Genomic DNA, 27,621 nt, shown 5'->3' on the forward strand with positions numbered 1-27,621 from the left:
TGCCATGAACCAGCCTTTTCATGTGAAGGGGAAAACTGTTAAAAAATAATGATAGATTAAAAAAAAAAAAAAAAAAAAACACCAAAAAAAACCCACAAGGCCCCCCCCATGAGTTGATATAGATAATTTCAAAACAATTCTTTGCTTTTCAAACATTGTCTTCTTGTTTGTTTTCCCACAATCCTTTAATGGGCAAAAATCCCTGGTAAGAAATCACAGTATTGAAAAAACTTTGTTTTCAATCCACTTTGTTTCTTGGTTTCCCATTTCTCTGTGGATGTTTTCCCTGTCCTGCAGATAAAACCATGTGAGTAGGAACGAGGTATTTGCTCCAGGAACTATAACACAGATTTTCTCCATTTAATTTTAATACAGATCTAGGAAAAAACTAAAATTCCCCCATGTGAACGAGTGTCTCACTTACAACAGCTCCTCTCAGCAAAGGATCTGCATGAGCTTTACCAAGGAGAAGTGTTATGATTTACAGTCTGTTAAAAATACACTTTACAGCATATTAAAAATAACCTTTTTGAGAAGTCCTTGATGTTCAAAGCATGGCTGGATGGAGCTCTGAGCAGCCTGGGACAGTGGGAGGTGTCCCTGCCATGGCAGGGGGTGGCACTGGATGAGCTTTAAGGTCCCTTCCAACCCAAACCATCCCATGTGAAATAACTTTTATGCCTTTAGAGCCTTAAACATTTCCAGCTCTGCTGGTATCTGCCCCAGTTTGGGATTTCTGCAGCAGCTTGGGCTGTTTCACACACCTTGCCTTCTCATTCTTTCATGGTTTTCCACTTCCATAAAGACATCAAACTAACGTCCTCTCACCCCACCCCCAAAATATCAAGGGGATGTTTTAAAATCAGAGGCAGAGGAACATTTCCCTGTGCAAATGGAGCAACTATGTGAAAAAGGAAAGTGTCTCCTTCTCAGGGTGGGAAGGGGTGAGGAGAGAAGGACAAACAAGCCTCAGGAAGGGGATTTCAGGAAGAAATGTACTTTTTTTTTCCCCTGAGAATAAGCAGCATCTTCCTGAGAGCCATCATTTTGATTCACTGTTTCACGTGTAAATAATTTACCAGGCTAAAAGGTCAAGAGTTGCAGGTCCTCAGAGAAGGGGAGAAAAGTGCAAGCTGTAAATAAGGGACGAGTAACTTATGTGGAGCATAAAACACGTTGTAGGCACCACGTAGATCCACAAATGCACAAACAGGGAAACCCCAGCTCCACATCCACCACAGAGAGGCAGAAATAACCTCTACCCCACGCTGCATCCCCTTGAACTTCACTTGAGAGCAGGAAGCACACTGAATACAATCTTTTGGGATAGAAATTACACTTTTAAATTAGCTCCACGACGCCCAGATGCGCTGCTGATGGATGCATGAAACAGAGGGGCGAAAAGAAATTAATTTCCAGCCTCCTTGTTTTCATCTTTTCATCCTCTGATGTCAGGGTAATTGCTCCTGGATGTGACAGTGCAGTCCTTGCCTCTGTGCAGAAGGTGAGGGAGCAGCTGCTTCCCTTCCTGACACCAGTGGATTTCCAGTCAGCTGTCAGGCACCATTAAATCCCTGAATGCTTCCAGCGTGTCAAGCTTTCCTCACGCTCACAAACTCCAAACGTGGGGCTGCACTCCCCAGTTTGAGGCAGAAAAGATCAAATCTGCGCAGATTCAAAGCTCCATCAAATGCCAGGGGAGGAATGCTGGGGAGACAAGCAGTGCAAACGAGCAAAGGGCACTAAGGGGCAGGGGGTGTTATCCTGACACGGATATTGGGGTGGAAAGATGAGGAATAAGCAGCACTTTGTCCCCCACACACTGCTCCTCACAGTGGTTTGTACAGCAGTGCTGCCCTCAATAGTGAGATCTGTGCTATGGAAAATTTCTCAGGCGCAGGCAAGAAAAGTAAATAGTGGGCTTGGAGAAAGAGGATTTCATCCAGCAGTTTGCACAGATAGCCCAGGTTTTTTTGGGTTTGCTCCCATCTCTGACACTGCATTCCAGAGCAATCACAAGCTGTTCATTTCCCCAGCAAAAAGCCTGTATTTCCCTGCCCAGAGGGACAGTTATTGATTCCATCAGCTCAACTGGCATTTTTCATAAACATTTATAAAACATGCGAAAACTTCAAATGCCAGGCAACTCTTCCAAGGGATTATATTACACAGATACACTGCAAGGCTTCATTTGATGATCTAGTTTGGAAACTTACCCCTTCTGCATATATGGCAATACTGTTTATATTATTTTTGCCACATGATTTCAGCCTTTCATAATAATGGAAACAATGATATAAGAATGAACAACTGACATTTCTGTTTGAGGACACAGCATGCATCTCCTCTGAAAGGCTCTGCAGCAGCTTTACAAATACATTTTCCTTTGGTATTTGCAGATACTTTGAGCTCCAAATTGTTTCAGCTACATGACAGAACCGACCAAAAAAAAAAAACAAAAACAGAGAATAAAACACTATCCTGTGGAGGTGGGCATGTTGAAGACAAATTCTGTTTACTTACATCTCTGTTCTAATGCCAGCCACTTCAAATATAATGCATATGCATGCACACACTCACATATATATATATATATATATGTATATATTTACATATCAAATAAACCAAAGTATAAATTTCAATGCAGTGTTTCAGAAATAGAGTGATTCAGAGAGCATGTGGTGTATACAGCATATGCTCCGTGGATAATATGTTGCCCAGCACAAACGGCAAGCATGCAGGGAATAGACATTTTCTTCCAGGGCTCTGGAGCCTCCGAAAGGTTGGCAGGCTGGGTGCATGGTGAACATTCTTTGGGAGAGAATTATGGGCTGGGGAACATTCCTGCAGTTTCCCAACTCTTTCAATAATTTGCCACCTGCACAGCCAAGCTGTTCGTTGTGTAAATCTCCAGGATCTCAAAACTCTGGCGCTGACCCCGATGCACACAGAGCCCCAGGGAACACGGGGGGTGTTTAACTCCTCCAAAGGCTGGGGCAAAGATCAAACACGACTTTGGGGTGGCTGGCACCAAAAGGACCAAACCCAATACACATTTCCTCTGTTTCAGCAGCTCCTGCTCTCTCCTTAGCAGCACAGGGCATAGGACCAGGGTTGTGATCCTGAGCCCAGCTCCAAACAGGCTCCCCAGGAGATGGGCACAGCCCCAAGGCTGCCAGAGCTCCAGGAGAGGTTGGATAATGCTCTCAGGGTGGGATTGTTGGGGTGTCTGGGCAGGGCCAGGAGTTCCACTGGCTGATCCCTATGGGTCCCTTCCAACTCAGGGTATTCTGTGTGAATATTCCACCTGAGCTTCTGCAAAACAACACAACCCTACAAAAACCAGGCAAATGTGGCCCAAAGCCAGCAGGCCCAGTTGGAATGCTGCTGAAGGACAGGAGCAAATTTAGCTGCACTGCCACCCTGCTGGATTCACCTTGGTTTGGATCAACTCGTTCCAAACCTCACATTTTTCCAGGTCCCAGGGCAGGATCTGGGTTGCAAACACACCTGGGAAAAAGCTCCCCTGCCAAGGACAGCAAAGCAGATTTGGGACTGTGCTGCTGGAGGTGCCAGCAAAGGGAGGAAGGGAAGGAGCTTCCACAGCTCCTGCCTGGGAGCAGCTGGGTTTTGCCTCTGCAAGGCTGCCCATGGTAATTCCATCTGCATTCCAGCACTGGCAGTGCCTGGCCACAGCCACCTATCCCAGGTTTTTCACCACCTATCCCAGGTTCCTCACCACCTATCCCGGGTTTCTCATCTTAATCATTGGCAGGGCCAAAGCTGGGAGAAATTACATTCAGTAAATGGCTTCTCATTTTGTGGCAGAGGTTTGCAGGGCAAGGAAGAGCAAACTGCCAACCATGTCTCCTCTGAACAATTTGTCTTTCAACAGGGATGGGGAAAGCCTTGAGGGAGGAACAAACCTTCTCCTCTCCCCAGCCACAGCCATCATCCCATGAGTGATGCAAATCCCAGCATCTCTGAGGCTGGAAAAGCCTTCCCAGCTGTGCTCCATTCCCACCTTGTCCCCAGCCCAGAGCACTGAGTGCCACCTCCCTGGACACTTCCAGAGATGGGCACTCCAAATCTCCCCATGCCAATGCCTGACCATCATTTCCAGGAAGAAATCCTCATGATGATGAACCCAACCTTGACTGGGTCTCAAGAAGACAGCTCAGGGTTGATGAGATGCTCTGGAATGTTGGCTTTTCCTGCCTCTCCAGCAGCTGCCCTGCTCCTGAGCATCAGAGATGGGCAGGATCATGCCAGGCCTGGTGCCAGACCAAACACAGAGGTGGAAATCTGGTCCCCACTGCTGAGGAAGGAACAAACTCCTTCTCCACAGAGGATTAACACAGAACATGCCCTGCAGCAGGAATTGATTTACACAAACCCCATGAAAACGAGAAGCTGAGGGAACAAGGACTCAAATGAGAGTGAGCACAGGAAGGACTCCACTGCTGCATATTCCACATGGGAATTCACACCCTGCCAGCTCCACACCCCTTCCAGGACCTTCTGGCTCATGCAGCATCACAATGTGAGTTTTCAGTGAGAGCTTTAAGGAGCAGAAACGAGCCAACAGATTTCATTGACACCACTTTTTGGGAACAACTTGGTTTTGTCAATTGCAACAACTGTGAACTCTTTGCAGGCAGCTGTAGCAGAGATGGCTTTTCCCCTGTGATATCAGAATTTCCATGGAAAGAGGTGCTGCTTTACAGCTCCTGTGATTGTGGTGACAGGAGGGGGGTGAAGAAGGGGGACTGAGAATGGAGGAAATGTGCAATGCAGTGATGACAAACACTGACAAAGAAAGGACTGACCTCTGGCTCTGATCATCTGTGACAGAAAGTGTGACTGGAATTCAGGTTTTTCACAAATTGAAATTACAATTAATACCCACATCTCCCTGATCAGCCACACAAATGGGGTTCAAGGGGACTGTAACACAGGAAAATAAGATTAAAAATCATTGATTGCCCTCTTGATCCAAGTAACTTTCTACACCAATTTTTTTTCTATTTATTTCACCTGAAATAATCTTTCTCCCTAAGCTTTACAAGTTTGCTTCCTCTCAGCATAAACATTCATCCTGCCATGAGAACTGCATCTCAAACACAACAGCAAACAGGTAAAAGTTCTCCCTTCCTGAGTCTTCTACTGACCTGAACTGTGGCAACTTCCTGAAGCTTTCCTTGAGGCCACAGATATAGGGAGAGTTCACAGATCTCATAAATTTTGTACTCGGGATATGATTCAAGAAGGCGTTCACAGTTCTGCTCCCTGGGGGCCAGGCTGCTTTATCTAAGGCATCACAGTTTAATGCTCTCGCTGTGTGCTGTGATGTTGGGCAAAAACACAGATAAAACAGATTAAACGCTCTGTTTTTCTCTCCCCCCGCCCCGCTCCAGATCTCAAAACTATTAAACACTGCTTGACCTCGACCCCACAGCTTGTAAGAGAACCCGTGAACCCTCATTATCTCATCACTACCTGCTTTGCCCCCTCTGTTCTGCCTTGGAACATCAATTGTGCCACCGTGAGAAAGAGGTCACTGCACCCAGCCACAGGAAAAGGCACAGACCTCACACGGGGACTTGGAGCAGCGCTCTGCTCCTGCAGCAGGACCAGCACCGGGGGCAAGGCAGCTCCAGAGCAGCCGGGAGCATCCCCGGGGTGTTCCAGAGCATCCGGGAGCATCCCCGGGATGTTCCAGAGCAGCCGGGAGCATCCCTGGGCAGCTCCAGGGCAGCCGGGAGCATCCCCGGGATGTTCCAGAGCAGCCGGGAGCATCCCGGGTACCGGAGGATTTTCCTCTCCTGCATCACGGATGCTCACAGTCTCTTCCAGTAATTTGTTAATTGGGAGGAATCTTTGCTCGGGGCAGTCCCCAGTAAACCCTGGGCTGGATTCTGTGCTGCTGTAGGTTTTTGCCTGTGAGGTCGCTGCCTCTCAGCTCTTCCGCGGGAAGGAGCCAGCCCAGCACAGCAGGAAAATCCCGCTAAATAAATAAATAAATAAATATGTAAATACCCGCCCCCTCCATCGCTCCCTGGCTGCTGCGAGGGTCCCAAGAGAGGAGCCACCCCTCTGCCTTCGCTGCTGGCTGCATAGCGAGGCTAAAATCCATTAATTACGTCCCTTCCAGGGGTGACACGGAGAAGCGATGGGATGGGGACCGGAGCGGGGACCGGGTGCCACCTGCCGGGATGGCCGCGCTGCTTCCCCCGCTCCGAACGGGCACCGCGGCTCTGCTCCTGTCCCTGTCCCCGAGCAGCGACCGCCCCTGGCACAGGGACAGGACACAGGAAGGGCTGGAGCTGGGCCAGGGGAGGGTCAGGGTGGATTTTGGGAAAGGTTCTTCCCCAGAGGGTGCTGGACACTGCCCAGGCTCCCCAGGGATGGGCACAGCTCGAGGCTGCCAGAGCTCCAGGAGGGTTTGGACAGCGCTCCAGGGATGCCAGGGTGGGATTTTGGGTCTGTGCAGGGCCAGGAGCTGGCTGGATGATCCTGTGGGTCCCCTCCAACTTGGGATATTCTGTGACTCCCCTGCCCACAGAAGAAAACGTGGCCATATATGCTCTATAAACTGCCCAGAGAGGATGTGCAGGGTCCTGGCAGATCTGTTTTACCAAACATGCTCCTGTTCTGGCTCTAAGCAGTCTCTGGGTTGTCCTGTCACTGTTGTCACACATGTGACACACCAGCACGAGGGTCAAAAACCATGGAGTGACACCCACACGTCCCCGTGGGTCGCAGGGCACCGCCACAGCCCCACCAGAGCGGTGCGAGTGTCACCCGGTGGGGACAGAGGGCTGCTGTCAGTGTCAGACAGGAACCATTCCAGGGACACTCCTGAGTGCCAGGATGAGCCCTGGGGCTTCCACAGCCACCCCAGAGAGCCAGCAGTGACAGTGACCAGGCACGGGGACGGATTCTGCTGGGGCAGGAGCTCCTGTGTGTCCCCAAAGCGCGGCTGTCACAGGAGGTGTCAGGGGCTGTACACGCTGCCACTGTCACTCTTCTCTCCTCAAAGCTTCTCCATGAGGGCGGGCAGGCTCTGGCACAGCTGTGGCTGCCCCTGGATCCCTGGCAGTGCCCAATTCCAGGCTGGACAGGGCTGGGAGCACCTGGGACAGTGGGAGGTGTCCCTGCCATGGCAGGGGTGGCACTGGATGGGCTTTAAGGTCCCTCACCTATTCTGGGATTCTGTAATTACATTCCTGCACTGCTTGTCCTCCTGAATTAGGATGGGAATATCCGATTGGGATGGCAATATCCTAATTATTGCGTACAACATCACTCCCAAGGGAGCAAACCCAGCGTGTGGGGTTTGTGCCCGGCAGCTCCCGGGTGTCAGCGATGGTCTCAGCACACACAGCCCCTGCTGGGGGCAGCCGGGTCTCAGGATCCCGATAGAAATACAGCACGATCCCACACAATTTCATATCTTTTCTTCGCAATTTACATTATCTCTGCGCTCACTACGGCACAGAAAAACACGCGAGTCACAACCTCGCTGTTATCATGGCAGGGGGATCCCTGAGCATCCAGCTGCACACCTGGGGCACCCGGGCCGTGCTGAGGAACACCCGGGCCTTCTGCCCGGCTGATCGCGTTCCGGGGGGACACGGGGAGCCCTGTGACCGCCCTGGCCGGGTGATCCCGCACCGCCGCCGGTGGATGCAGGGAGGGTCCCCACAGTCCCAGGAACTACAACTCCCAAGATGCATCGCGACAGCAACGCGCCCGCCTTACCGCCGCTTCACTTGGCCGCGCCGCGCTTCACGCTGGGATTTGTAGTTCTAAAGCGCTACTCAGCGCGTAGCATCTCCGTTGAGGAGAACTCGCCTCCCCGTGATGCAGCGCGACGCGGTGACACCATCGGCGCGCGCCGGCGCGGAGCCGCGGGCGATGTCGGAGAGCGGCGGCGGGGCCGCGGCGGGCGCGGGCGGCGGCGCGGGGGCCGCGGGGCCCGGGCCCACCGACCCCGGCTCGCTGCCGCCCGGGGACCCGCAGCTCATCGCCATCATCGTGGAGCAGCTCAAGAGCCGCGGCCTCTTCGACGGCTTCCGCCGCGACTGCCTGGCCGACGTGGACACCAAGGTACCGGGGCCGGGCAGCGAGCCCGGGCCCTCCCCGCTGCGTTCGGGGCATCCCTGCGGCCACATCCACACCTCGGGCAGAGAACGGGCCGGGAACAGGCTCAGCCTTTCCTCTCTCAGCCCAGCTTACCTGGGAAAACACCTTCCCACAGGAACAGTGCTGCTCCCAAGCTGTATTTCAAAAATTCCGTATTCTCAAACGTCCCTGTAGCCCCGAACCCTCAAACCGAGCCTTTAACTGTTGTGTCTTGAGTAGATGATCTCAGACTGTTTGACGTGAATTTTTTCTCAGCCACAGCAAACTCCTCATCATTTGTTTCCAGTATTGAATTGGGCTGTCGGTGTCAAGTTGGATTGTTCTCAGTGACTGTCAAAATTCAGCGTTTTTTGGTGACTTTTGCTTTCCCAAAGCTTCTGTGCTTCCAGCAGGAGCCCTGTCCTGGGATCTGCCGTCCTCACCCAGGGCCAGCACCCAGGAAAGACACACCAAACTCTGAAATATCCCTGTTTCCCTCTTGTCCTTCCCTTGCATCCAGGATGTGGATGGTCCTGAGCATTTATATGGATTTGTTAATTAAGTTCCTGTTCAGTGGAATTACATCTCCTCTGATAAAACTCAAATAATTATAATTATATCTTTAAAATTACAATTTTATATTTTTATTCTTATCTTCTCTGCTAGTGCCACAGAAGCAAATAATTCAAGTTCTTGTTCAGTGACAGCATTGCCCAGCCAGTTTCCTAGGAATTCTGGGGTGGAGGCTTTCCAGACAACAAGAGCTCTGCTTAAACAACCTCTGTCTGCACAGTTTGCATTTCACTACAATTTCAGCCCCAATCTACCCAGCTGTTTGAATTATTACAACACTGAGCGTTCTGTGCAACTTCCAGTTGTGTTCTCAGGGAAAACAGGATTATCTTTGTTCAGAGAGGGAAGCACAGACAGCAGGGCAGTCTGTGTTTGACAATAGCTGCACTGTGCAGGGCTCTGGCAGGGGGCTGTTTGGAGCTATTTGAGCTGTTGGACTGGGTTTATTTTTCTTTTTTTTTAGCCAGCCTATCAGAACCTGAGGCAGAAAGTTGACAACTTTGTCTCGACCCACCTGGACAAGCAGGAATGGAACCCAGCCATGAACAAGAACCAGCTACGGAACGGGCTGAGGCAGAGTGTGATCCAGTGAGTGAGCAGCAGCCTGCACAGCAAATGTCATTTTATAAGCCATAAACCACCTAAGGCAAGGCAGAACTGGCAGAATTCAGTTTTTCACACCACTTTCTGTTGTCCTCCCTGAGTTTCATTGTGAGAGTCAGTGCAGGCTGAACTCTCCCCAGAATGCACATTATTGCTCTGCCCAAAATGGCTGGGTTGGAGTGGTGAAATATTTATATTTGCTGTCCAAATTATTGCTGCAAAATGCTGTGCCTGCTGTACTGAGCTGGATGACCTTGACCTTAACTTTGAGGAAAAAGAGCCTTTAAAGATTCTTTAAAGAAAGAGTCCTGAGGATGCCAAAGGTTTGTGTGTGACTCCAGCCCCTGTCACAGCAATCTCTGCACCAGTTCCTGTCCAGATGTTTCAGACACTGCACTGGGGACTACCAGGATGGGCAGAGGGATGGAGCAGCTCTGCTGAGAGAGCTGGGATTGGACAGGAGGAGCTTTGGGGTGACCTCAGTGTGGGCTCAGAGTGCCTGAAGGAGCCAGCAAGATGGAGAGAGAATTTTGCAAGGGCTGGACTCAGAGTGCCTGAATGAGCCAGCAAGATGGAGAGAGAATTTTGCAAGGGCCTGGAGGGACAGGCCAAGGGGGAATGGCTTCAACTGAGAGAGCAGGGTTACATGGGATAGTGGGAATAAATCCTTCCCTGTGAGGGTGTGAGACCCTGGCACAGGGTGCCCAGAGCAGCTGTGGCTGCCCCTGGATCCCTGGCAGTGCCCAAGGCCAGGCTGGACAGGGCTGGGAGCACCTGGGACAGTGGGAGGTGTCCCTGCCATGGCAGGGGGTGAAGTGGGATGAGCTTTAAGGTCCCTTCCAACCCAAACCATTCTGTGACTGACAGTTCATGCTGCTTCCCAGAGCTGCTGAGTTTTAATCAGGGAGAGGAGGACGAGGCATGACACAAAATGTTGCAGTGTAAAGAACAGCCCCAGGGGAGTCTGAACAGTCCCTGTCACTCCTGGAGGGCAGGGCTGAGCCCTGGGGATGTCCAGCTGTGTGTCCTGCCCACCCAGGCTGCTGTTACCTGCAGGTGGCATGAGGTGCCCTGTCTCTGCATCCTTCACAGCCTCATTATCCCGAGGCTCCTCTCCCAGTGCCATGAGCATCTCCATTTCCTGTCCCTGCTCCCTTGCAGACATGACTTAACCCTCCCAGACAGGCTGTGCCCCACCATCCAGGGGCCTGCCACAGCCCCTGCAGTCAGTCCAGTTCCTGCTGCTCAGCCCAGAGCCTGTGCTGTGTGCTCACTGCCTTGTTTTTATAATTCATGCCCTTTTTTAATTCATTCCCATCTGTCTAGACTGTTACAAGGAGCAAGTGACAGTCCTGTTCTGAGGGGGCAGGGCTCTTCTCCCTCCACTCAGCCAAAAAAAAGCCTTTGCTCTCACCTGCCCTCCTCCTCAGAATAGCTTATTTCTCTTCTTGTGCCAAAATGTGTTTGTTTGCTTTCATGTTGACCTGGTTTCCACAGGAGCTCTGTTAAAAGTGGCTCTTGGCCAAGGTGTCATTTAAGTACCTGGGAGACCAGATGTGAGTTGTTAATTCTGTAGGGAGCAGGGAGAGAAATAGGTGAGTGAAACAAGTCCCTGTTAAGGATCTCCTGAGTAGGCTGCAGTTCTCACCATGTTAATGCTAATTGCAGTTGACAGGAGGGCTCTGGAGAGTTTCTGGAGGAGATTGGGGAGAAGTTTTTCAGAGGAGCTGAATGACTTCTTTGTCTTTGTTCAAGGTCAGGAATGCTGGAAGCTGGAGTGGACAGAATTATTTCTCAGGTGGTGGATCCAAAACTAAACCACATCTTCAGGCCTCAGATAGAGAGGGCGATTCATGAATTTTTGGCTGCACAAAAGAAAGAGGAAAATGTGCCAGCTCCTCCTCCAGAGCCTGAGAATAAAGATCCTCCTGCTCCATCTCAGGATGCCTCCTAAAGGTCTGGTATCTCTGCACTTAGTGCTGACATTCCTTGTGCCTCATCTCTGTATTTGTGCAGTGCAAGATAGAGGAGGGCTTGGCAGGGGGGACACTTTGATCAGCAGCCTGTTGTCATTGTCACACAGCCCTCTGCCACTCCAGTGGCTGCTAAAAATAACTGGGACTAAGACATAGGGATGATGTAAATCAGCTATCAAGGAACATTGTGCACTCTGCCAGAGCTGGGTTTGGATCAGCCCAAAAGGTCTTTTATTAAAAAAAAAAGAAAAAGCATATCCAGCAGCATTAACATGGAAGTGGCTGGATTGCCTTCAGTACTGTGTCAAATGGATAAAAAAATACATATCATGTACTGAAACACAGTGGGAATAGAGTGGTGACAAGTTACTGTGGCTTAGCATTGAAAGTTTTGGGAATCTCTGCTTCAGAACAACCTGGAGTGTTGAATTGTCACTGACTGAAATAGTCCTGCTGGAGTAAGGGCAACATCTCTGGGAGTGAAGAACTGTTCACTCAAAAAACTGATTTAAATAGAGCAACCTGGATCTTCCAGCTGCAAGGACTGAGGGTGCCTTTGTGGCAGACAAGTTCATTCTGACTTTTGTGATTAAAATAACTCCAGGGGCCCTCAGGGGGCCATAACTGCTCATCAGTCTTAGCACAAGGTGTGCCCATCTTTGCTAAGGTTGCACAGGTTCTTTTGGATATTGAGGAACCACTGCCTTGGTGGGAAATTTCAATCTGCAGCTTTGCTGGGGGACTTAAAATCATGCTGCATGAAAGGAAGTTAATTGTCAGTTGTTGTTCCATCTACCAGGGCTTTCTGAGAGCAAAAATGTTTAATGTAATCTACAGTTGATTTATTTAGGAGGAATAAGAACCTACAGTGGCTGTTCTAATGTTTGGAATTATCAGAGCAACAAGCATGGGGGTTTAGCTTAATAGTAGAAGTTGAAGTGGCTGTACTATCACCCTGAATTATTTGCTTGTGACTTGCAGCTTTAATGCCTTGAATTTTTGCATTTGTCTGGTTCAAGTAGTTTAAAAGTCCATTATAACCCACAGCAAAGTGCAGTTGTTAATATATCCTAATCTGTCCTAATGCACTGACTTGTGATGGTGCTTTTACATCCTCTAAAATCTTTTTTTTTTTTTTTTCCTTGCAGGGAGATCCTGCTGCTGAGCAGCTGCAGTTGCAACATGCCCTGTTAGACTGGCAATGGATTCCTTGTTCCCTTTGGTGCAGGGTTGCTGTCTGCCAAAGATGATTAACCTTTATTAGGCCTGTGGGAAATAGGCACTGAAATGGGGAAATTCAGGTGCACCTGGAGTTCTGCCTGTGGAGGGACAGCCCAAGTGTGGAGAGATCTCTGCTGTGAACTGCAGCATGTATTCATTAGTCATGCCTTTGGGCAAGGGGGTGGGAAGGGGAAAAGGGAGCTGTCTGCTGTCTGGAGGGAGTGGGGAAGAGGACTGAGGTGCAAGGAGCACAAAGAAAGGAAGGAGGGTTTGGGGGTGGGGTGTTTTTTGGAGACCAAGTAGAGCTGTCAGATTTGCTGTGATAGAAGCCTTGTGTGCCTCTGCTGGGTTACAGGGAGCAGCAGGTGCCAGGACAGGTGGAAATCACTGCACTGCCTTGCTTTGGGAAAGGAATTTCCTGTTCAAAACTGGAGCTGAAGCTTCAGGATCCACTATCCAGATCAATTCTGTTGAACACAGGAGCACGTTTACAGTTGGCTATGCCTATAGCTGATGTCACTCCTGCTTCCCAGGGAACTCTGGGGAGCAAAGGGCACACCAGAGTAGGGGATCAGGTGGAAATTTGTCTTTTTCTGCTTGGAAGACTTTTCTTTCTCAGGTGCCTGGTGGAAACTGTCCTATGCTTTCAGCTTGAATGCATGCAGTGTCCTCTGGATGACAGTCAAAAGGAGAATGTGATAACCTGTTCTGCCAGCAAATGTCCACACCTTTTTGCAATAAAACACCTCAAAAAGCATCACTGAGGCTTGGCTTCTTCAGCAATTTTTCTTAAGGAGAAACTATTTAAAGAAATCCAGGAGTCCTGATGGCTGGAACTCTAAGGAAAGTGTGACCTTACACATTTTAGGGGTTAATCCAGGTTTAACAACCTGGGCTTGTTTCTTGTCATGAAGTAAGATTATTTTAGTATCCTTTCCACAGAAGAGTCTCAAAAAATGTAAAATATTGTGAGGATTGTGTGACTAAAGGGTTCTCTCCTGGATGTTGGTTTGGGGGTTAAAGACTGCCCCAAATGTGTAATAAATGTTTTCCCTTAGGGCCTTAAGGGCAGCTCTTGACAGAAAAGAACCTTTTACCTCCTGGTAGGGTTCTCATCCACTTACTTGGAACTGAAACATTTATTCAGGGGTAAAAATTGTTCAAGAGTTTAGAAAGAGCAAATGAAAAGGATTCTAACTGTGCTTAGGCACATTCTGGATGACAATAGCAGCAGTCAGGGAGCAGGGTCAGGAGCTCAGGGGTTTTTTGTAGCAGAGTTGAGCTGGATTTACTGCAGTGAGGGGGGAACCTGAACCTGCATTTCCTACCTGACAGCTGCTTTAAGAGATGAGTGAAGAATAGACTCAGCCAGGGTAGTTTTTAAAAGGCTTTTCCATTGTTCTCTCTGTTAACCCTGAGCTCTGCCACTGCTGTGCCTTTGGTGGGGCCCAGCCTGTGCACGGCTCCTGTGGCTGTGGGAACCTTCAGGTGACAACAGAAGCACCTGAAGAGCTGGGGCAGCCAGTTTGGGATCACAGGCTTTAATGTTGGGGTTCTGAAGTCCTTGCTTTGCATCAGAGCCTTGGAAGCAGCCCTGACACAATGGGACAGTGACAAAAGCCACCAGGTCCTTATGATGAGGGACTTGTGCAGTGCCCTTTGATGAAATCTTGCCAGTCACACAGCCAGAATCAGGATTCCAGCCTTAAAACATCAGTGATGAAATAGAAATCTCCACGCCAGAACAAAAGAACAAAGCTGTACCCGGTGTAGAAGTGGAATTGTCCCTGCAGCAGGATGTTGGACTAAAGCTGGGGAATGAGTCAGGTTTTGCTAAACACAGCCTGAGGAGTTTGGGGAGGCAGAGAGGTCCAAGACATTCAAGGAATCAGAAGCTCACATTAAACTGAGATGTTTGCACAAGCATTACTGCAGAACATTCCTTATTTTCCCACTCTCTCTTCTTCTTCCCATCAACCCTGCAGCCATACAGCAGTTCTGACCTCTCTGTTCCTCTGACAGTGTCCCAAACAGAAAACCTGAGCAGCAGAATTCCATTGCCTTTCCCCCATTATTCCCAAAAAATGTACATGTAAACATGCATAGCAAACACACAAAGCAATCCATTTTTACAAACATATTTTAGCCCAAAATAAACTTAATTCCAAGTACTGAACAGGAGTTAAATGGTGAATAATGTGTTTATAGCATACTTTTTAAGTAAAACTGATTCTTCCTTTAAATTAATAGGCATTTTCTGATTTTTTTTAAACTTATGCAAATCTTACATAAAATAAAGGGATGATTCCTGAGGCACTTGCTATGTAACTGTTCTGCCATAACTCCAGAGATGCTTTTCAGTGAAACCTGGAGCAGGTTACCAACAGAGGCAGGCAGAAACCACAGCTGCTGATCACTTCATCAAGGTCACAGTTCCACCTGAGCGGATTCTGGATTCCTCAAACAGAGAAAGTTTTTGAGTGGGTCACACTGACTCAAGCAGGCTTCACCAGAAGGAGCAGAACCAAACTGCCATTACCTGTGTCACCTTTAAGGTCCCTTCCAGCCCAAGCCATTCTAAAATTCCATAATTAAATATTTGCCCAGTTCTGGGTTCAAACTCACAGAGAACTGGAGCGGTTTAACTCTTTCACAGATATTTTGTGGTTTATACTGGAGTGAAAAACGTATTTTAGCAGGTTCCCTGAAGAGAGCTGGGTTTAGCTGTGAACACTGGGGTCTCCACATCCCCGAGGGCAGAATTCCTGCTCCTTCCCTCCCTTCCCAAGCGCAGCTGTTCAGAATTCGGCCGTAAGAGGGAGATCAACTCTCACTTCATTTCTCAATTCCTCCCTGCAAATCCCGAGCAGATCCAGGATTCTTTTGCTGCCTGCTGAGTGAATCAGCCCAGCAAGGTGTGCAGACAGCTTTCCCAAAGTGTTTCCATGAGCTCTGACTGTGCCTGGCCAATGCAAATCACACAGCAGGCACTGACATTTCTCAAGAGGTTTAGCAATAGGAACAAAGAGCAGGACTAGGGGAGAGAAGCGAACAGCCCCAGTGATCAGGGACAAAATCCCAGCTTTAGGATGTGAAACTCTAAATCCAAATTTACCCAAATCTGTAATTCACAGGTGTGAACAAGGCTGAGGCCCCAGCTGGTTGTGCCATGAGATTGTATCAGAGGCATTGCTGCAGTTCTTGCATTTTTGTGATTCAGGTGCTGAGCCCACAACAGAGCAGAGTTGTGGGCTCAGCCTCAGGAACATGACTGGGCAGTGACCAGCCCAGTCTAGACACCACCCCAGCCATGCACAGAGAAATGTGCTACCTCAGCCATCAGCCTGGCAGCTGGCTCCTGCAATCCCCTGCAGCACTGGGACAAACCAGGCCAAAGCAAAATGCAACAAGTCCAGCCCACCTGAACAGGCTGAGGGACCTCATGTGTCACCAATTCCATCTCCCTGACTCACAGAATTCAGTGCCTTTTGCACTGTGTCTTTATAAAAGATCCTTGCTCACTCAAGAAAAAAACAGGGGAAAAAAATCCCCAAAGCACTTCAGGTGTTGGCCCTAGAAAGAATTCACATGAGAACAGATGGCTGCAGTTTGCTGAATTAGGGCCTTTGGGAATTCCAAGCAACTTTATACATTAAATATACCCATTTTGGAAGGGATTTCTAACAGAAATAGAAAACCATTGCCATGAGTTTCACGTTTCAACTCTGCAAAAGGGAGATGAAACAATCACAGTTCTGAGAACACTCACAAAATTTACATTTTCTACAAGGGGGCAGCACAAGCGCAGCAAAAGAAGAAAACCCAGTGGGAACTCTTCCCCCGGAGCTCTCTCTGTGAGACACCAGGATATCAAACACACCCCTCTCTGCCAGCATTCACCTCCACCAGCTCCTCCTGCCAACATTTACTCCTTCCTCCAGGCAGTTCTGCCCAACTTCTGCCATCCCAGTAAAACCAGGGCTGCTCTGACCGAGAAAAGAGCCCCGGATATCACCAACAGCAGCTCCTGGGCAGCACCAGCCTGAGCTCCACATCTTCACCCCTGGCTTCCCCAACCATGCTACACACACAAGACCTTGCAAAAAGCACCCCACTAACACAAATCTTTTCAAGAAGCACCAAATAAAGTCCAGAAGAGCCTTACCTTGCTCTAGAGAGCTCTGTGCTCCTCTCCCCCGAGCTCTGGAACACTCTGGGCTCAGCCCAGCTGCAGGGGCTCAGGGGAGCAGTTCTTCTCATCTCATCTCACCCAAGGAACACCTGAGCCACTGCCTTCCCTCCCAACCCAACCCCAATCACGTCTCAGGGGAAAAAAAGCTGCTTCACCTGCAAAAAGGGATGGCTGATTACCTGTGACCCCGCCAGAACCTCTGCTTCCTACAGGAGAGCCTGAGCACAGCCAGGATCTTGTGCAAAAACCCACCGGAACACAGCCAGGATCTCCTGCAAAAACCCACTGGAACACAGCCAGGATCTTGTGCAAAAACCCACCAGAACACAGCCAGAATCTCCTGCAAAAACCCACCTGAACACAGCCAGGATCTCGTGCAAAAACCCACCAGAACACAGCCAGAATCTCCTGCAAAAACCCACTGGAACACAGCCAGGATCTTGTGCAAAAACCCCACCTGAACAGAGCCAGAATGTCGTGCAAAAACCCACCTGAGCACAGCCAGAATCTCGTGCAAAACCCACCTAAACACAGCCAGAATCCCATGCAAAACCCCATATTTCCCAAAATGCTTGGGAAAAGTGGGATTTGGCAGCTGCCAGCCCCACAGGTGACACCTGACAGTTCCCCCAGGCTGACACTGCTCCCAAAGCATCCCACCCGCTCCCTCCAGGGATGTCACGGACATCCGAGGGCTGGGGGGTCCAGCAGCCACCCCCGGTGAGTTCTTTAGGGAACAAATCCCCTTTTCACCCAGCAGCGGTGCCGCGGGCACCGGGGCGGGTACCGGGATGTGGCTCCATCCCCAGCCGATCCACACGAGCCTTCCCAGCCCCCGTGGCTGCCGGGGAGCCCCAGGGGTCCGCAGGGCAGGGCAGGGGTTGCTGTGGTAACATCACGGCCCCAGCAGCCCATCCTGAGCCCCCCTTGTCCCCCAGCCCCGGCCGCCACTGCCGACGTGCAGGGCTGCAGGAGCGCCGGGCTCTGCGAGGGCCAGGAGACAGCAGGGAAGGACTTGTGTCAGAAAAGGCAACCCCAGGCAGGATTTGAGATATGAGACTTCTGCGTTTTGGGGTGGGGGTTTGAGACAGGAAATCAGAGTTTTTAGATCAAGCCCAAATTCCGTCCCTGAGTGATGCGATTTTGTTGTTTGGCATCGCTCTGGCTGTGGGGCTGAAATGGGGCTGGTCACCCCAAAACGCAGCTCACCCACAGGCTGAAGGGCTTTTGGGAGGGATGTAAAATGTTCACCTGGTTATGAGACTCACTGGATCTCATAATAAGCTTTCTGTGCTTTAGGAAAACTGTCTCCTTCACACAAAGGAAAAAAGTGAAGTTTGGTGGTCCCTGTCAATTAAGCCATTTGTTATAGTTTTTGCATCAAGGCAGGGTTTGCTCTCAGGGTTTCAGGGATGTGCACTCCCTTCCCCAAGAGGGAGCTGCCTGAAGTGAGTTACAGTGGGGATTTGGGCAGGAAAACCAAGGAAGCCCGTGAAGGAAGCTCTGCCACGTGTGGAGGAACCATCTCGATGGCAGGGTACCCTTAGGGACAGGGGCTGGCAGGTCTGCACCACCACAGAGAGCCCTGGAAACCAGTATGGAAAAGTCTAAAGAGGCAATTGATTTTTTGGTCAATGCTGCAGACAGGAGAAATTCAGGGAAGCAGCTGTTTGAGTGTGGGTTAGATTAAATATTAGGTTCCTTTGCACTTTGAACAGACAGCTGAGAGAAGTGCTTGCTGTCCCAAAGGCAGGGAAACCTTCCAATAATAAAGAAATATGGTCCTGGGGGATTTCCTGAGCAGGATTATTCCAGGTCTAAGGACAAATCTGGTTTCTGCTTTGATTTTCAGTCATCTCACCATGAGAAACATTTGTGAGATGATTTGCTGCCCTGACCACTGGTCCTGCCAGATCAGATCAAGAGATTCCATTTGTCCTTCTCAAGCTCAGTTCCTTCTGCCATTGCCTAAAAGAAAATCCTCTCCCAGCAGAAGAGTTTTACTCTGGAGGCTTCAGGATCTCTGAGAAGCAGTAGGAGAGATGACAGAGCTGCCTTTGAATCGAGCTGTGATGAATAATTTGTAATTTTGGTAGATGTAATATGTATGACATCCCTTACCTCTGTGAGAGCTTTCGACTTCTCTGCAGAGAGTGAAATCAAAGGGAAAGTAAAGAAACTGAGCTGAAGGCCGAGGAGTCTGCAGGACACAGAGGCACTGGGAGTTACTGGGAGGTGATCCATGCAGAATATTCCAGCCAAACCAGCAGTTCAGAATTCTGCAGGCATCAACCGAGGGCAGTTGCAATGTGAGAGCCCATCCAAGAGAAATAAAGGCATGGAAATAATGTTCTTGGGGACTGGAAAAGGGCTCCAAAAGAAACGAGTTTATGAGATACTGGCTCATAATAGGAATTAAATTGCCCTCACTGAAAAGCAGCCGATGCACAGCAAAGAATTGGTTGAAATCTTTATGGCTTTAATCAGAAATTTAAAAAAACTGGAGAGCCTTTAGAGTGTTTCAGCAGAGGGCAGAGAGTCTGACTGGGCACAGATATTCTAAACAAGGTTCTTCAGGAAAAGGTTTGATGAGCATGAGGAGGAAGAGACAGAAAATGAGATTTAAACTGCAAATGCAGCACTGCTGGTACAGGGTGGATTCTTGGGGGGTCCTGTTCTTGTGGGTCATTTCTAACTCAGAATATTCCACTGTGACTCTAGGATTCCCTCTGCTCACATCCAGCACCTCCCTCTCTGCAGAAATACACCAATTAACTCTGCTCACCATTAACTCTGCTCACACTGTATCATCCTGAAGATCTGGATTTTACTCACACAGAAAATCAGAGGGCAATCCTAAGTGACAGTAAAGTTCCAGAAGGTCTTAAAAGTTCTAGGAATTCTGAGCCTTTTATTAGGTGAACCAGCAAATCTGCAGGAAAAAATTGTTTTGGGATTTGCTGTTCAATCTTCTCCACATTGCTTAGAGCTCTGAAGGTGTTCAAGGGCTCAGCCTGCACTGCAGGCAGGGGATGCATTTGTGGAACATTCCTTTGGGATTTGCTGTTCAATCTTACTTTTCCACATTGCTTAGAGCTCTGAAGGTGTTCAAGGGCTCAGCCTGCACTGCAGGCAGGGGATGCATTTGTGGAACATTCCCTGCCTCTTCTGCAGAACCTGGGAGTCTCCCCCATCAGCCACGCGCTCTCCTTCCCAGCACAAGATGGAAATGAGCGCTAAAGAAGAACAAAAATCCAACTAATGGGACTTTCAACAACCAGAAATAAAATGATGACAGGGATTCTGACAGCTCAGTGCTTGGTAACACCTTCACCTCTCCCAGATGTCAGAGGATAAGCTATTTTTACCAAAAAGAGACGTAGAAACGGGAGCTTATTTGGACACCTGCAGCAGAAATTGATTTAAAGTGATTTGAGCTTTGAAAATGGGGTTTGAAGGCGACTCATTGGGCTTTGTTTTTCTGGAAAGGAGGTGACACTACCTGAGATTCTTGGTGCAGGATCAGTCTCTCCACTCTAATGCCTGTCAGTCATATTTAAATATGTGCAATATTTAACTTTTCCACTCTCTGGACCTAGACATTATATAGGTTTAAATTTAGGTTTTGCCAGTGGATGAGATGAAAGTGGTGCTTGCTCCTTTTGGGCATATCAAGGCTCTTTTTTTTTTTTTTAAAGCTTTTTTTTCTTCTTCCTTTTAGAGCAGAGAAAACCACAACATAATTCCCCTATCCCACTTCCATCCCAGCCAAGTTCTGTCTCCCACCAGCACTGGCAGTGGATTTATGCATCCCTCAGCTCCATCATTCCCACTCCAGGCTCTCTGCTCTCCCCGTGCTGAGCTCACCAAGCCCATCCAGGCAGGAGCTCTGTGTGCCAGGAGCACTTGATCCATTGAAATATTAAATTTCATGCTGCAGCCTCCAGTTATGTGACCCGGAATGTCTGACCTGATGTCAGAGGGGCCTGGGGCTATGCAGATATTTCCCCAGGGCACCCTGCCCTCTTTCCACCAAAGGAATCCGATCCAGCCACAGGAAAGAGCAGGAATTTTCAGCTGTCCCATCCCCTGGAGACAGTCTGTGCCACAGGACTGATGTAAGGTGCTTCTCACCCACTCCCTTTCTCCTCTTTGCCTCTCTAGGTACTAATCCTGCGCTGATTTCTATAAACAACCAGAGAAGGAAGATCTATTTTCCCTTTTTCCAGCTTTTACAGCAAACTCCCCACATGGGCTCCACACTGGCAAGGTGCTGAGCAGCTCTGTCACCTGCAGAAATCCAGGCAGGAAGCATTTTGCAGAATTTCACCACCTTTGTGGGATTTGCTTCAGCCTTCATGGAAATCCTGACCCCTCTGGGATCAGGGAGTGCCACCTGAGCATCCATCCCACAAAGAACTGCAGGTGAAAGAGGGAAATAATTCCTGACACCAAAACTCACAGGAGCTGGGAGCTGATCCCTCCTTCCCTGTCTGATATCCTTGTCTTTTCTAAATGGCTACAAAAGGTGAAGTCCAGAACTTTGCCAGCACCAGGAGAGGCAGGAAAATGCCTTTCAAGTTTATTTTCTTGCCATCAACTCTTTTCAAGCAAGGGGTGATTTTTAAACACCAAAGGGTCTTGAAAATGAAGTATCTGGGTATAGAATTATTGCTACTATTATTTAAAGAGCAGCATAATAAAAATACTTTTTTCCTAGGCTTTAACAACTCAGAGGTGGAAAAACGCTCTCAGAGTTTTTGCAGAAGCTGAAATAGGCCTGGCTTGTGCAAAATGTCACCCCTGTATGGGTCTTTGCCCCTAAATGACAAATTTCACTGCTGCCTGGTCTGTCTCCACATCTCCAAGTAGCTGTTACTGGGCTGTGGATGCAGATATTCCAAACATTCACATGTTGCTGATGGAAAAGTGATTTTTTTTTGGCCTTTAGACAGCGTGGGTGTGAGTGTCAGGCAGCAGTTGTTTTCCACAGTGGCTGAAAACTGAGCCCAGCTTCCACGTGAGCTCCAGGTAACACAGTCCCACAAAACCAGGGCTCATCCCTCATTCCAGGATGAAGAAGGAGGAAGAACCCAAGCTGCTCTTTCCCTGCGCCAAGGGAGAGGAGCCACCACCCTGTGATGATCTGATGAAAAGAGACTCTTGGCAAAGCTCCTGGGCAGAGTGTCCCTGGTGGAGCCGAGCTGGGCCCTCCTGCCCTGGCTCCCAACACACACAAGCTGCTGTGCCATCAGCCCTGAGCTTTCTGGACCTTTGAGGCTTTTAAATCACATTGCAAACGAGCCAGGGGTGTTTTACAGCTTGCTGGCAATGCCACCTTCTGCAGACATCAGAACCCTGGAGGGTTCTGTTTTTACAAGCATTTCCCCACACACTGCCAGGAATGCACAAGAAATGCTCACATTTAGGTTATGGGGGTGTTTGTCCCCTTCCACATGGAGATGAGCTCTCTGGGGAAGGGCTGGTGTCCGTCTGTCCTCACTGGGGGTTTTATGGTTGCTTCGGGGCACTGGCAGAGCATCTGTTGTCAGACCTGCTCCTCCCTCACTTGAGAAGTTCTTTGCCTCATCAAGAGCCAGTTTGCTTGTTTAGAAAAGGAGATTATAATATTTATTTCCCAGCAGAGATGCAAAGCCTCGTCAATCGTTACTTAAGCAACTGAGGGCTTTTATTTGGATGAGGCTAAATAGGTGTAAAATTATAGGGGGGATTAGAGACAGATTAAGGGGTGCCTGTTAGTCAGAAATGACTCCTGGTGGGCTGGGAATATTTCCAAGAGGCTAAACATAACTTGCAGCAGCAGCACAGAGCAAGCATCTTGTGCTAGAGGCAGCAACGCCTTGGCAACCTTCTCCTGCCCTGCCGGCACACCTGATGACAGCTCTAGTGACCACACTCAGCTGTCCCTGGAAGTGAGAGCTCACTTTGGCACTTCGGCTGAAGGGTTTCACTCAGAAGCAAGAGGAGATGAGAGTCAGAGCTGCTCTCTGGCAGGTCTGGCACCACCCTGAACCATCACTGTCAGCAGCTTCCCTGCCCTCGGGTCCTTATCTCAGACCCAGCCCTGCACCCCTCACAGTGCTGGGTTCTTTGAAACCAAAGTTATCATCCTGGAAAAACGGTGTCACATCCCTTCTGTGTGTGCTGTCACAGCCCCTTAAAGGGATGGTGTGCAAGGGCAGGTTATCAACAGCACTTTATCAGTGTTGTCAGGAACAATTTATTCATAGCACGTTATCGGTGTTATTGATAACAGGTTATCAACAGCATTTTATCAGTGTTATCAATAAGAGTTTATCAATAACACTCTATCATCATTATCAATAACAGTTTATCAATAGCACTTTATCAGTGTTATCAATAGCATTAATCAATAACTCTTTATCAGTGTTATCAATAACATTTATCAATAATACTTTATCAGTGTTATCAGTTTATCAACAGCACTTTATCAGTATCACTTTATCAGTGTTATCAATAATAATTTATTAATAGCACTTTGTAAGTGTTATCAATAACACTTTATCAATAACACTTTATCAGCACTATCAATATCACCTTGTCAGTGTTATCAATAACATTTATCAACAGTACTTTATCAGTGTTATCAGTAACAGTTTATCACTAACATTCTATCAGCGTTATCAATAACAGTGTATCAATAGCACTTTATATTATTATCAATAATAGTTTATCAATAGCACTCTATCAGTGTTATCAGTAAGTTTATCAATAACCCTTTTTCATCCCTTCACTCCTCTCAGCACTCTCTGCTCCATTAGGAGGAGGAAATTCCACCTTTCACCCATCCCAAAGCCCACGTGTGCCTTTTCTCCTGGATCTGACAAGTCCTGAGGGTGGCAACAAATCAGACAGTGCAAAGACTGTGAACACTACCAGGGAATGGTACTTCTTTAAAATAAAATAAATAAAAATCTCAGCATTTTATTTCCCTCCCCTTGGTTGAAAATTGTGCAACACAATTATTTCAGCCCGTATGACACACAAGCTGCAGTTCCAAATTGCAAGGCAGCACTGGATTACCTCTGGACTGGATGCTAAAAAGGAGGGATTGCTTTTTTTTTCTTTTTTTTTTTTTTTTTTTTAATAGGGTAAAATGTGATACTTTCAAATATTTCTGAGGTCCTGGGATTTCTGGTTGCGTAACAAGCAAAAACTTCTCTTAAGTCATTATCCCCTCCCCTTGTTAAGTTCTCATTTGTTTTCACACATATGACATATCAGCTTCCTACATCAGTGGGTAGGAAGATCGTACCTGCTTTAAAATCCTTTACAATGCTGCTTCTCCTTCCCTCAAATAATTTTTTTTTTTTTAAAAAAAAAAAAAAAACCCTTTCAGGTAATCACACAGATCTGAAGAGAATCGCTGTCTCCTGACAATGACATATTGCCTGTTTAAAAAAAACCCCTTTCAGGTAATCACTCAGCCCACAGATCTGAAGAGAATCGCTGTCTCCTGACAATGACATATTGCCTGTATTTTAGGAAATCTAAAAAAAAAAAAAAAAAAAATCAGGGAGGATATTTATTGAACTGATCTGTACCAGGAATCCTCCTCTCCGTGCTGCAAAGGCACACGGGGCCTGTGTGGAACAGAAACCTCCCAACACAAAATGAGATTCTGAAAAAAGGGCAATTTTTTTTCCAGTTTTTAGAAGAAACTGAATTGTGACACTCCAAGTGTCACACCCAAAGCTTCTCCATGCAGCTGTCTGCCTTTGGGACGAGGTTCAGGACAAGATGGGTGCAGCAGGCTCTGGGTGAAAGCAGGAGTCCACAGAGGGAAGCAAAAATCAGAGAAATCCCAAAGACACAAGAGCCTGAGCAGCAGCACTGGGAATATCCGCCCTCCTCCTCCCCTCATCTCTGCTGTTCTTGAATAAAAATAGAACAGGGGGGCTTCTTGGTCAGTCTGAGAGAGAAACAGGTCAGCCCCTGGATTTCAGGGGGCAGAGAATGGCCACGCTCCCACACAAAGGTTTGTGGTGGATCTCCTGCTCCTCCTGCCCTCAGCTGCTCTGCACTGTCCCTGTCCTTGTGGGTATCTCAGCCTGGCATTTCAGCCGTAATCAGTTGTGCCTTTTTCACTCTTAACACCTGAAATATAACCCTTGAATCACCACTTCTGCCCAGAATGAGGGAGGTGGGGTGAGAGTGACGGGATACACATGAGGATGGAGCACATCTTCCTCCTCCTCTTCTCCCGGAGAGCTCTGCTCCCTCCCCAGGCCATCCCCCTGGCCTGAAATGCCTGCAGGAGCCCAGGAGCTGGGTGCTGCCCCAAGGTTCTCCCTTCCTGAGCCTTCCAGCAGCCTGGTGTGAGCATCCATCCCACCCAAACCCAGGGAGAGCCAAGAACTTCCCTGCTCTGTTCCAGCACCTCCAGCAGGGAGGCACAGCTCCCTCCTGCAGGTGGGCACTGCACAGGCTCAGAATCCCTTCCAGCTCCCAGATTTGCCCCCTGAGGCTCTGCCCATTCCCAGGGCAGCTCCTGACAAGGGTTTATCCAGGACAACAGGGAGTTTGTGCCAACAGAAACCGAGCCTGGCTCGGAAAGGAGGGGTCCCCCTTGTCTGTAACACAAGCCCAGCCCAGCCAGGGATGTTTTCTCTGTAACCAGATCCTGAGTGCAGCAGAGGGGACTCTCCTGGGAACCAGCCTTGCCTCCCTCCAGCTTCCTGCTCTCCCTTCCCAGCACAAGGGATTCCTTCTCACCCTAAAGGAGCCCAGCAGGGCACAGCCCTGTTCTCAGTGCCAGCCATTCCCACTGCTTTCAAGGTCTAGAAACAAGAGCTAGATATCAAAATCTAGAAGCATCAGCTCCTTCTTCTCCTCCTTCTCCATAGCTCACTTTCAGCTCCCTAAGGGCTTCCCTGATTTTATCCAGAAAAAAAACCCCATGAGTTTAAATGAGAGCTCACAGCCAAAATCTGTATTTTTTAACAGAGAGGAGCAGGTACTAAATGAAAACGCTCCTGGCTGTTGCACAGGTCATTACTCCTCCAGAAACCAAATAATCATGTTCCTCATTAAATAACTCACAGCATGAACACCAATACATTCTGTTAGCTTGGTGCTGGCTAAAGGATTCTCCAGCCCCTTTTCTTATCTTGGAAATAGCCTCTGATGTGATTGCAGATTTAAAGAGAAGCCTTAGAAGTGATGATTTGGACACAGGGGGTGAGAGGCCACTGCAGAAATGGATGGGAAAAATAAAAGAAGATTGGGAATGAGATGAGTTTTAAGGTCTTTTCCAACCTGAACCATTCTGTGATTTCTAAGTGGCAGGAGAGGAGCCCCCAGAGCACTGGGGGGTGTCTGCAGCACCTGCTGCTCCCTCCCTGCCCTGGTGACACAGAGCAGCACATCCCATTGTCTGCTGGCACCGCAGGACGGTTCATCCCCCGCTCAGCACATCCCAAGCTGCTTCTCTTGCTCCAGGCTGGCCTTGGAATCTGCCAGGGAAACAGGAAACCCGTGCTGAAACACAAACCAGTGCCACCCAGTAAGAGAAAATGAACCATTTCCCCAAGGAGCTGGCTCAGAGGGGACCTGGCTTTGTGTGGATAATTGGGAGGAGCAAATGGCAAACCACAGTTCATCCCCTCACAACCACCCCAGGATGGACCCAGCGTTTCCACTGGCTCACATCAACCCCCCTGGGCTCTTGGCAGGGATTAAGAGGCAACTGCAGCAGCCCTGAGCCCTCTGGAAAGCAGAGCTGGATCACTATGTACCAAGGGAACTGTGCCACCCATTGCCAGCTAATCCTGCTCCAAGAGCCCTACAAGGAAGAGCCCCTATGGAGTAATGAGAAACTTAAACCAAACACGAGGCTCTTTTCTAAAAGGGCCATTTATCCTCGGAGGGGAAGCAGGAAAACACACATGGCACCACTCAAAGCTGCGTGCTGCCTGCTTGGTACTGCGAGTTCTATTTTCACGTTTTTATAATTATCACATAATGCATAATGTGACACAAACCAGGAGACGTCAGCTCTGTGCAGAGCCAAACTGAGCACAGGCAGGCACTGCATGGTCCCCACAGGGCAGCCAAGCCCTGTGCTGCTCCTCCTGGCCCCATCCCAGGAACAGCAGCCACGTCCCTGTGCCCCAGGTCAGCCCCTGGAGCAGCACAGCCCAGGGCAAAGCTGCTCCTGCCCTCACAGCCTGCCCAGGAGAAACCCTCACGCTGCAGTCCAGGGGGTTTGAGTGAGGTGGCAGAGCCTGCAGAGGGTCTCAGCCTCTCCTGGACACTCTCCAGCCTGCAGAGCCAGGATTTCAAGCCAGGCAGGTGTGCTCTGAATTGAGAAAGTCCAAGCACAGCCCCGAGGTGCCCTGTGGGGTCTGGCCAGCTCCGTGTCCTCAGGGCATCCACACCCTGCTCCTGCCTGTGCCCAGCCTTGTGAAATCCCCAGAATTCCTCCTGGAGACATGGGATGAGTGAAACTTGTCACCATTCAGGGCTTTGAGCTCCTTCTCCTGCGGATCCCTGCCCTGGGCACCCCTCTGGCTCTGTGCTCCCCATTCAGGGACTGTTCTCCAGTCTCTCCCAGCTCTGGCACTGCCCTTGGCACCCCTTTTGCTCTGTGCAGCACAGGCCAGCAGCTCCCTCTGTGATCAGGGGCTGCCCTGGGACAGGGCACAAAAGGATGGCTGCCTAAAGGATGCTTCAGCCCCCTTTTCTTATCTCGGAAATTGCAGATTTAAAGAGAAGCCTCAGAAGTGGTGATTTGGACACAGCGGGTGAGAGGCCACTGCAGAAATGGATGGGAAAATAAAACAAGATTGGGAATGACATGAGTTTTAAGGTTTCTTCCAACCCATGGCATGGAATTCCCATGGGAGTGGGGCATCATAACTCCTGGGAGATTTGCCCTGGGCTCCT

At 49.0% G+C, this 27,621-nt stretch overlaps 1 protein-coding gene across 2 annotated transcripts; it reads left to right on the top strand.

Moving 5' to 3' along the window:
- Positions 1-7,905: 7,905 nt before the first annotated feature.
- BOD1 (biorientation of chromosomes in cell division 1) lies at positions 7,906-13,257 on the top strand. 2 transcript variants are annotated; one of them, XM_041489997.1, is made up of 4 exons: positions 7,906-8,112; positions 9,164-9,288; positions 11,059-11,259; positions 12,428-13,257. In XM_041489997.1, the coding sequence occupies exons 1-3, from the start codon at positions 7,921-7,923 to the stop codon at positions 11,255-11,257; spliced, it is 516 nt and encodes a 171-aa protein (XP_041345931.1). In that variant the 5' UTR covers positions 7,906-7,920; the 3' UTR covers positions 11,258-11,259; positions 12,428-13,257. The 2 variants fall into 2 exon arrangements, with proteins under 2 accessions (XP_041345931.1, XP_041345932.1); XM_041489998.1 differs by lacking the exon at positions 11,059-11,259.
- Positions 13,258-27,621: the final 14,364 nt, after the last annotated feature.

This window comes from Pyrgilauda ruficollis, unplaced genomic scaffold, assembly GCF_017590135.1.
Source record: "Pyrgilauda ruficollis isolate IOZ18807 unplaced genomic scaffold, ASM1759013v1 scaffold97, whole genome shotgun sequence".
NCBI lineage: Eukaryota > Metazoa > Chordata > Aves > Passeriformes > Passeridae > Pyrgilauda > Pyrgilauda ruficollis.